The sequence below is a fragment of the Balaenoptera borealis genome (genome assembly GCF_965194805.1).
Source record: "Balaenoptera borealis genome assembly, chromosome: 10".
Classification (NCBI taxonomy): domain Eukaryota; kingdom Metazoa; phylum Chordata; class Mammalia; order Artiodactyla; family Balaenopteridae; genus Balaenoptera; species Balaenoptera borealis.
The window spans coordinates 112,151,182-112,162,055 of NC_138874.1; the positions used below are offsets into that span (position 1 = coordinate 112,151,182).

The 10,874-nt window shown below is 47.5% G+C and overlaps 1 protein-coding gene across 1 annotated transcript in view; it reads right to left on the reverse strand.

The window, feature by feature from the left end:
- The window catches only part of ADAM12 (ADAM metallopeptidase domain 12), a 387,856-nt gene extending 381,536 nt beyond the window's left edge, over positions 1-6,320 (reverse strand). The window contains exon 1 of the mRNA XM_082406618.1: positions 5,799-6,320. Within this exon, the coding sequence (XP_082262744.1) occupies positions 5,799-5,886 (88 nt within the window). The 5' untranslated portion in view covers positions 5,887-6,320. The remainder of the gene's footprint in view (positions 1-5,798) is intronic.
- Between the last annotated feature and the right edge of the window lie 4,554 nt (positions 6,321-10,874).

Here is a 10,874-nt window from a genome sequence, read left to right on the forward strand (position 1 = left end):
AGGGAAAAAAAAAAAAATCCTTATAGTTTCCACAGCTGCAACATCTATCCAATTAGGTATATGTTGACTTTGAGTATTTATAGATTTTTAAAAGAAAGTTTTGAAACATTTAAAACTGGATGTAATTTTCGTTTCCACAAGGAAGGAATAGAAAGAGCCAAATGACAAGTGAGAGAGAGGGGGAAAAAAAAAACATGTCTGTATATAGAGTGCCGTAATAAAAGCCTGGGCTGACTTTTAAATGTGCATGGCAGACTCACAGGTGTTTGTCTGCACTCCCTCCTGAAAGCCTACAATATAAATAATAACATAAAAATAATTTTTAAAAAGCAAAGAATTGGAGAGAAAATAGGAACAGGTAAGAGAAAGCAACAAGGCTTTCGAAGAGGTGAAACAAGTGGTTACCTACTCAGCAGAGGAGACAGAACTGGAAACCTGTTGCCTGGAGAAGAGGGAAGCCATCTAGAAGGTGAGATGGATGAGAAGAACCTTGGAAAGACTTGGGGATGGGAGGCGGTGGGCACCTCTGATGGTCAGTACAGGCTGGGCTGAAAGACCGTCCAAGGAAAAGTTAGAGCTGTAGGTCCCTCGCAAAGCCAGCACAGCTAGGTGACTGCCCGTCCCATTTCATCAGACAGGAGATGTATTTTCTGCAGACACTAAAGCAGAGAAATTCTGTACACGAGGACGCCCGGCATAGCTGAGAGTGAAGAAGTGGTAGCAGAGTGCCAAACTGAAAGCAAAAGGATTTAAAAAAAAAAAGCAAAGCACACTCATGGGTGAGACAACCACCTTAACCCTGTTCTACTACTCAGCTCACAGGCCCTGTTAGCCAGGCTTAAGTCCTCAGCAGGAACCTGCAAAATTCTTCTTTGGGGAAACTGACCAGCCTACGAAAAAAGACAGTCAGTGATGTATGGAGGTCCCCCAACCCAGTGAAGGCAGACCAGTTACTAAGCCCCTCTTTGAAGCACACAGAAGTTTCAATCAGCTTTTTAGTGCCTCATTGTTAAATATAAACAGACAGCCAAAATACAGATGTTTGAAGAAAGCCAGAGGCTATAACAAACAGGAGTGGGGGAGGATCTGAGAGCTAATAGTGAGAATAAAGTCAGCAAAACAATGTTTAAAAAGTAAAAGTTAATACATGCCAAGAGTTCACCAAAACCTTACATCCATTATATATATAAAAAAAAGAACAGAACCTTATTTTAAAAAAAGGAACATTCATGGAACAAGAAATATTTCTTGGAAATTAAATATGTAGTAGCAGAAATAAACAACTTGAGTAGCAGGTTTGGAACGTGAAATTAACCAAACTCTCCCAGAAAGTTGAACAAAGAAGACAATTAGAGGATGTTTGCAGGAAGTTGGGACATTCAGCTAAGAGCAGTTTCAGAAAAAGCATGACAAAAACAGTGAGGAAGAAATCATTGAAGAAGTAATAAAAGAAAGTACACTAGAACTTCACAGCATGAAAGTTCAAACAGAAAGTCCCAGCACGACTACTGATAAGAACTTAGCTACAGCACATTATCATGAAATGTAAAAATACTGGGGATTAAGAGAAGATGATAAAAGCTTTGAGGAAGAAAACAGACTACATATAAAGGATTAACAATCACCATGCTATCAACTTCCCAAGTGGCAATGGGCATAGAGACAATGTAGAAATGCCTTATAAAATACTGAGGAAATATGACTTCCATCTTGAAATTTTATTCCTAAATAAACTAACAATCAAAGGTGATATATATTACCACCTTTAATATATATATCCGGGGTGAAATACATATGAGTGTATGTATATATATATACATATATATATATATAAAATTGCTGGTTTGCATATATATATTTGCATGCAACACATACATTCTAACCTTCTTTCTTACTCATAAAACTCTGTTTCGATTGAAACACCAAAGTATACAACTAAAAATATTTACTTTTCTATCTTCCCATGCAGCAAGCAGTGGCCCTGTGTCACAGTCTAGCCAAGAGAAAATCTGCTACAAAGGTTTCTGGAAATACTTTTATTTTCCCAATAAAAGAGATTTGCTGACTCTGCTTTTTGCCTCTTTTGCCTTATTACGGCCTAGGATGCAGATATAATGCCAAAATGTACAGCAGCTATCATAAGACCATGAGGCATTAAGCATAAAAGCAAAAGCCAACATGTAAGTATGGCAGACACAAGCGAAAGTAAAACCTCGGGTGCCTAGTAGTATCACTGACTCGCTACACCAGCTACTACATCACTTCCTTCACAAACGATCGGGATGTAAAGATTAAAAAAAACCTGCTGTACAGTAAGTCCCCTACACCCAAACCTTCAAGCTGCGAACTTTCAAAGACACGAACATGGGTTCCACTAACGTCAGGCGTGAGTGAAACTGCAGCTTGCCCTCCATCTCCTATTGCTGACGATCCTTCAGCTCTACCATCTCCCACTTCCTCTCCCTCCTCCAGTCAGTAACTCTTCTTGCCTGTTCACTCAGTGCCAACCCCTGTATGCCAGCTGTTGTACCGCACTACTGTACTTTTCAAGGTACTGTACTGTAAGATTAAAAATGTTTTCTTTATTTTTTGTATTTATTTTTTTAAAGTATTACTTGTGCGATAAGTATTATAAACCTATTACAGTATGGTACTATATAGCCGATCGTGTTAGTTGGGTACCTAGGCTAACTTTGTTGGACTTATGAACAAATTGGACTTACGAACACACTCCCGGAACGGAACTTGTTCGTATGTACAGGACTTACTGTGGTCAGGTTTTCTGTTACTTGCAATGGAAAGTATTTAATCATTCCTAACAAGTTATCAAAAAAATTTATCTCCCACATGCCCTTTTAGGAAGTTACTAGAAGATGTGCTCCACAAAAATAAGGCATAAACTAAAAAAAGAAAGTTATGGTGCTCAGAAAACAGGCGATCCAACACAGGAAGGATGTAAGAGGAGTTTCCAGCATCTTGGCAAGAGAGTAGTCCTGAGACAACAGTTGACATGCAAGCCTAAAAAGTAACCAGTTCACACTGGAACAGGAAGAAAAGGGCTCCAAGAGAGATAATACCAAGAAAAAATAAATAGTGAATAGATTACCTGATGTGTTTGATCACATTGGAAGTTTACCGATTCTCCCAGAGGGTTTGGAGGTAGAGATTGGTACACAAGAAACAAAGCAAAATGGTAAAAAAAACAAACAAACAAAAACAAAGCAATTATTAACTCTAGGAAAAACAAAAAGTTGAAATAGTTATGAAATGGAATTACAGAACACTGTGTGGCTCAACCATAAGCAATATTTGCTTCATGGTGCAAACATTAAATATTGGTTTTTTATTACGGCGGTATTACACTGGAAAGTCAGAAAGAAGAGAAGCCAGTGTGGATGGAGTCGTGAGCACGGGAGAGAGTGGTGAGAAAGGAGATAACAGAGGAAAACAGGAAATAGGTTATCCTGAGGTTTGGATTTTCTTAAGAGCCCTAGGAAGCCACTGGAGAGTTTTAAACAGGAAACCAGCATGATCCAACTCATGACTGAGACTGATGACTTTGGCTGTGGTGCTGGGAAGAGTACACTGAGCAGGGACAAGAGGGGAAGCCAGCAGACGAGTTAGGAGGCTACTACACTAGGGATAAGAGGCTCTGCAGAAGAGATCAAAAGAAGGGGAAAAAAAGCGGCCAAGGCTGGGGAAGGCCACTTGAAACAGGGGGAAGTGGGTAGATGAGAACACATTTTGGAGGTTGGTGGCTTGTGGAGGGAAAGGAGAGCCTCAGGATGACTTTCTACGTGTTTGCATGAAGCATCTGGAAAAGGCAGAGGATGTTATTACCGAGTTGGAAAGATGGGGGCACGGGGTGGAAAATGGATTCAGGAGTAGACAGTTTGGGATCTAGGGTTCTGTTCTGGACCTGTTAGAGCTGACATGCCAATGAAGGGTAACACGCAGAGAGACAAACCCCAAAATATGCTCTGCCTTCAACAAGTAGTAATTCCTCCCTTTTTCTTGCCAACACAAAGAAATGTTTCATTATATGCTGTGATTTGGTGCACTGATTGATTTAAAACTCGATACCGAGAATCCAAGGATAAACAAGCAGTGAATCCTGGGATATCACAGCATGTAACCCATTCTAAATGTTTAGGCTTAACTAGCTTTCTATTTTGAGTCATATCTATCCTAAGGAAAAACTACCTCTACCAAAGCTGTAGTCATAAAATAATAAAAGTCCTTCCTCCATGAAATAATTTCCCATTATTAGCTTGATTTAATAAACATTTTCCTCTAAAAAAAAAAAAAAAGTATTGTCCATGCTCAGTGGACTTCTGTTTATGTGTACAGAGCATGTGTCAAGTCCGAGACCACCTCAGGCACACTTTGAGATTCTGTTTCAGATTTTTAAAAGTTGTTTCTCAATAAATACTCAAAAGGACCCATCTGTACAAAAGTCTTTCAAAATATTTTTCACAACTATTATTTTCACTTGCAGGTCATAGAGTTTTTTAACTAAACAGTCAGCAGTATTCTTTCTTGGCGTTCTCATTGCTTCTTCCTTGCTTTGAGCAATCTTTTTACTTAATCATTAATTCCCAAATTGGTCTTCGTTGCCGTGTGGATTTTATCGAGGGCTGGGTTTTAGCCACATTACAGTAGATGCGGTGGGGGACGGAGGTGGGGTGGGGTGGAGGGTAGCAGTGGCAATTACAAAATTAAACGTACCATAAGGTGGTAACGGTTCGTGATTGAGGCCAGCTGTTGAAAACTAATGCCTGTTACATAGAATCACAGAAATTTAGAGCTGGAGGCCAAGGCAAGTCTTTCATTGGTGGGCCGACAGCGCCTCTAGCGGCAGAAAGACGGCGGTGGCGGTGACGGCGACCGGCAGAAACTTCTTAATTTTTAAAAAGGCACCTGCTGTTTGAGCTCTCATTGTGCAAAAAGAAAAGATCCACAGGTACCCATTTAAGGGGATACAACTCGGGAAAACCTAGGTCTATAAAACAGCTATAATAGCCACACTTTGGCTTAACGTGGAAATGAGTTGTCGCTTTACACAAGGTTGATTTAAGCGATTATTTAGGTGAGAACCTGACGGAGTGGCGGGAAACAAAGATTCTGCTCAAATCTAGCCGCCCCTGACAACTAGGGAGCTATCCGGAATTAGAAAAAGAGGGAAAGAAAATTAAAGAAGTAGGTAAAAGAGTCCATTTTTAAAATGGAGAGCGCCGTGGAACGCCGCAGGCACACCTGCGGGCACGCGGATGGCTCACCTGCGCGGTTACTGTGCGTCCCCCCCGGTGTATCCGAGGGGGAGCAGGAGTGCACAGGAAACCTCACGGAGGGCTGACCAGTCAGAGATGGGGGGATTCACTAAGGGACAGGGTAAGATGACCCGAAGCGCATCATCCCGGGCGACACGTGTAACTGTCAAGACACAGATACCCTGGCAAACGATCCCCGAGATGGGAGAACACGCGGCAGCGGCCCCGAGGCTGGGCCACCCGGGCTACGCGCTGGCGGCTTCCAGGCCCGGAGCCAAGGGCTCCCTCCTTCCCCGGGGAATTGGCACCTGGGGTGGGGGGGGCCCGGGGGGGCGGGGGTCCCCTCCGAGCCGGGAGCCCGAGCCCGGGGGCTCCGCAGCTGCGTCCCCGCGCGCCGGGTCGCGGGGCAATCCCGCCACTCGGCGTCCCCCCCAGTGCGGCGCGCGGTGCCCCCGGAGGGCGAGTCCCCAGCGGGCGGGCGGGGACAGCGGGGGACCGGCGGGGAGCAGCCTGGGCTCGGCGACTTACCTCGGGCCGCGCGCGGCGCCAGCAGAGCCCCGGCCAGGGCGAGCAGGAGGGCGCGGGCGGGGGGCGCGGGCGGCGGGCGCGCTGCCATCGTCGCCGGCCTTCCGTGCAGCAGCAGCTCTCGGGGCCGGGCGGCGGGCGCTGCACCATCCCCCGCGGGCGCCGAGCGGGGGCCGGGCGTCGCGGCCCGAGGGACTTCCTGCTGCGGGGAGTCAACTCCGAACCCCTCGCGCAGCGCCCGGCCGCTGAAGAGCTAGTCTAGGCTTTCATTTTTTTAAAAAAGTTTTCCCCGGCGCGCGTGTGTGTGCGTGTGTGCGTGTGTGTGTGCGCGCGCGCACGCTGTTCTGGCACGAGCCAGCCTTGACCGTTGCAATAAACGAGCAAACTGTCCGAGTTGGCCCGGGGACGAGGAAGATCGTTAGGGAGAGGAGGCAGGCCTGTGAAATGGATCCACAGCCAACAGTCACCGTTCTCATCACCACGGAACAAATTATGGTCTCCCCCGCACCCCCGCCCGCCCGCCCGCGGCGTCCCGCGGGTCCTAGAGACCGGTCAGGGGCCCCCGCCAGGGTCCCGCCCAGAGCCGGCTCTGGCCCACCCCCGGGGCGGCTCGGGGCAGGGCGCCTCCCGGGCCGCGCGCCCCGGCGGCGGCACAGACGTGGCTCGGTGGCGGCGCGGGCGTCCGGAGCGCACACATCCCCGCCCCGGGATGATGTGGCCGCGGGGCCCCGGGCGCCCGGCTGCCAAGAGCACGCGCGGCTGCACCGTCCAGCTTTCCAGTCTGAGGCTGGAAATGATGACTCGGCTGCGCGCTCCCGGAACGCGGGTAGCAGGTCGGCGAGGCTGTCCGCCGCCCAGGCGGGCGTCCCCGGGCCCCGTCCCCTAAGCCCCCACACGGACATCCTGTGCGAGAGAATGAACTTGGACCTGCAGGCACGCGACGTCTGGGCATTCTGCTTTCGATGCACTGCTTTAGGTTTTACGTTGATAGATTGGATCAAGTTTCTCCTCCATGGCAGGACCCCAAAAAAAAAAAAAAGCGCACGGCGATTTTCCCCAGACTCTCCTGATCGTGAGAAACGTCTGGGTTTGTCTGTTAAGAATACAGAGTCCCAGGTGCCCTCCCACGCCCTTGAAATGAGCCTCTACAGGCCGCGGGGCCGGGGGCCACCCGGTGTCTGGGAAAAACCAGTGAAGTGAATGGAGGGCCTTGCCTCCCAGCCCGAGTTCTTGGCGGTCTCCTCCTCTTCTGCCTAGGAAGGCCTCAAAGAGACATGATAGCAATTTTAACAACGGGACTTGCCCTCTCCGAGACCGCGGGAAGCAGCAAGGAGAGGGCTACACAGACTACCGGAGCAGGAGGGGTCAAGGATGGGTGGCCCCCACCTTGTGGAACCACCATGATCCCCAGCCGTGGCCACCTATCGGAACCCTAAGGGCTAGGGAGATATTAACACCGCCACTCAGGTTAATCAGAATCTCCAGCCATGGACGGAGCCGGAATAGTTTCCAAAGCCCCAGGTGATTCTAATGTGCAGCATGGAGGGAGAACCACCGGCAGAAATCTGTCCTGTGACCTCCCACCGATTTCTGAGGGAAGCCCCATTCCAAGAGGCAGCATTTGAGGGAACTCCCTTCCTCACCATCTCTTTTTACTGCAAAGTGGCTTTTCTCCTATCTTCCTCCCACCCCCCAGGTTTCTGCAGTGTTCCCAAGAACCAGCTCGGCCCCTCTGAACAACGTGAAGGCCTTTTTTAAAAAAAAAAAAAACCAAAAGCCAGAGGCACTGGCCCCAGGACCCCCTTCTCAATGCCAGGACATCTCAGCACTCCATCTGGAAGCCAGGCCTGGGTCCAAGCCCCAGTTTAAATCCAGCCCTACTACTCACCCCTGTGCTTGTCCTTGCTTTGTTCATTCATTTGCTCAATCAGCAATTAGCAACGCTCTGGTAGGGACTTGGGAAACCAGACGGATGAGAAATACCTCTTGCCTTCAAAGACTCTTCTGTCTGGTAGGACAAACTGATCAGTCACAACTATTGAATGGCGTGAGCTGGTTACATGGCCTCTTTAGTAATCATTAGGCTGTTTGTTAACCACTAGTTATTTATAACATATTCGTATAATCGGAGTATTGTGCTAAAGTGCTCCCCGTGCATTGTTTCATTTTAAAATCCTGAAGATCCAGATGAGGAAATTGCAGCGTCTAGAGGTTAAGTAGTTTTCCTGTGGTCACAGGGCTAAGAAGTAGGTCAGAGCCCACACCAGATCTATTTGCAGATGCAGCCTGTGTCTTTAGTTCTGATTTCCAGGCTTCAGGTTTAGCATCTGTTAAGTGAAAGTAAAATACAAACCTCCCAGCTGGTAGTGAGCATTAAATGAGCTAGGACGCCTCCCCAAGCCACGGGATTCCTCATGTTGGTTAAGAATTCGAACCCTTTGGCATTTACACTGGCCATCCTTTTTTACAGAGCTCTGGGAAGGACAGTTTTAGCGAGTACCCAGGTGATTCTGATGTTCCTGCTCCAGAGAACTTTCAGACACGGCACAAGAGAATTTTAAATTGTCTCCTTTGAGATCAATGAGGGAGACTCACTTTAGGATGACGCCAGCTGCTGGCCTCTTGAATCTTTCTGACGGGTTAAATTGTTTACTCATAGTGGAAGTAATATGCACCGTGCACTGGACCGGGGGCTTTATACACTGTCTCTCCTAACGGTCCATTTCTTTTTCTCCTTTAATATTCAGCTCTTGACTCTAGAAGTCCAACTTTTTTTTTTTTAAACCTGGAAGCTGCAAAGCTCTCTCCAAAGGGCTAAATGTGCCCCCAAGACTGTCCTTGGTTTGTTTTTGACTGAATGAAACAAAACAGTCAATGCAGAGGGAAAAAAAGAAAGATAGGGAAGAAAATCCTATCCACTAGCCCTGGTTTTTCAACCTTCTAATCCACCATCTCTGTGAAGCAAGTAGCCTGGGCTGACACTCTATCCATGATGACTTCATGACCCTCAGTAACAGCCAGCTAGGCAGAGGGCGGATCCCATGTCCGGCAGATGGCCGGCCTCTGGCCGGGAACTCTGCCTCCGCCCCCGCAGGAAATGGAAGCTGACATGGCATTCAATACTGGATTGTTGGGTAATGGCATGAGGTCAGAGGCCAGGGTCTGCTCATTAAAATTTCAGCTAGATGGCTTGTTGTCTTTTCCTTTCCAGAAGAATCGACCTTTGCAATACCGTTTCCTGTGTGCTATTTTTGCTCCACAGCCTGGGCATTCACAATGAACAGGGCACTTATTTCTCACCCAAGCTCACATTTAGCTCAATCTTCTTTGAGTCGAAGCAGGTGAAACAATGGAGGCAAATGTTGCTAAGGCAGGAAGTTACAGGCAGCCCCTCCTGATTTCTGCTGTAAGGGAAGGGTCAGCCTCCTTGCCACTCTACCTAGTGATGGAGCTGCAGACACAGGCTCGCAAAACAGCTTTTATCTCTCCAAGCACGGTTCCCAAGGCTTGCTGCAAAAGTAAACAAACACAATCGCCCCATGATTAAGATTCTTGGAAATCGCTTTAATTCCATCTCTCGGGGAGATTGAAACTCATGATCCTCTCAGCCTATAATAACATGAAGTCCACTTTTGTTTTCTTAGATCTTCTCACTTCAAGAGCCTATGCCTTCACCTCCAGAAACTTGCCCCCCAAAGAGCCTCCTCTGGACAGATTAACCCCTCTTGGCTCTGATACTTCCATTATTGCACAGAATCGGTGCTTAAGTAGCCCATCCGAACTCCAAAGGAAGAATGCTCTTGGGGGAGATCAGGGACTCAAGGATGCTCAAGCTAGAAGGGACATGGAAGGTCACTTAGGCTGGCTCCCTTCCCCCATCTATACTTACCTGTGTCACCCTGTCAACTGACCATCCAACTTCCCCTTACATGCCTACTGTGGTACGGAACTTATTACCCCCCAAGAGAGCCCATTTGAAGTACTGCAAGTGATTGACAACACCCAAGAGGAACAGAGAGCCACATGGCCAAATTGCCAGCTGCTCAGATAGCCCCTTGGCTGCACTGGTCCATCCACTCCCACCATCACTAGGACAGGCAGAATGAAATGACAGTACTCGGAGAAAGGCAAACAGGGAATCTCGAAAACAAACATAACTCACAACAAGAATGACCAAATATTTGTAGATCTTCCTTCATTCAAGAAATCATGGTTCACCTCCTTCCCTTTTCATGCAGGCTGGGCTTAGACACTCATTCTAATAAATAAAATAGGACCAAAGTGACCGTGTGTGAGTTTTGAGACAAGTCCTGAAAGGCATGAGTGACCCAAATCACTCACTGATGGGGGGGGTGGGGGTGGAAACCAGCTGCTGTGTGGTGAGGACACTCAGGCAGCCCAATGGGGAAGAAATGAAATGAGGAACTGAGGTCTCCAGCCACCGGCCACATCAGCACACCATCTTGGAAGTGGATCTTCCAGCCCTGGTGGAGTTTTCAGATGATTGTAGCCCAGGGCAGCAACTGACTGCAACCCCCAGAGAGCCCCTGAGGCAAACCCATCCAACTGAACTGCTCCTGAATTCCTGACCCACAGAAACTGCACATGAGATAATGACTTTTTGTTGTTTTGAGCCACTAATCTGGGGGATAATTTGTTATTCAGCAATAGAGGACTAATGCATATTTAATAAAACAAGCATTCCATTACTATATTTTCTCTAGCTTCCAAGGATTGCTGATAATTTCAATGTCAAGGGAACCTCCCTTCTTGTCTTTGAGCTTTGAATAAGAGTTACAGATAGGGTGGCCATAGGTCCCAGTTTTATCCTAGCATAATTGTCAGTGGTGCCCCCCATTCACTTTTACAAGGGTCCTGGTTTACTCACAAATTGCCCTGTTATCCTATCTGTAGATACGTATGTCTTCTGTATGGTGTTTTGGGGGCAGAAAGGGGAGACAGGCACATAAGCTTCATTCTACATCTTGACTCTCTTCCTTCTATGAATGATGGTTGAATGAGGGACTGAACTCACAGTGATGGATAGTACACCTGAGCATGCCAACGGTGACGACAACC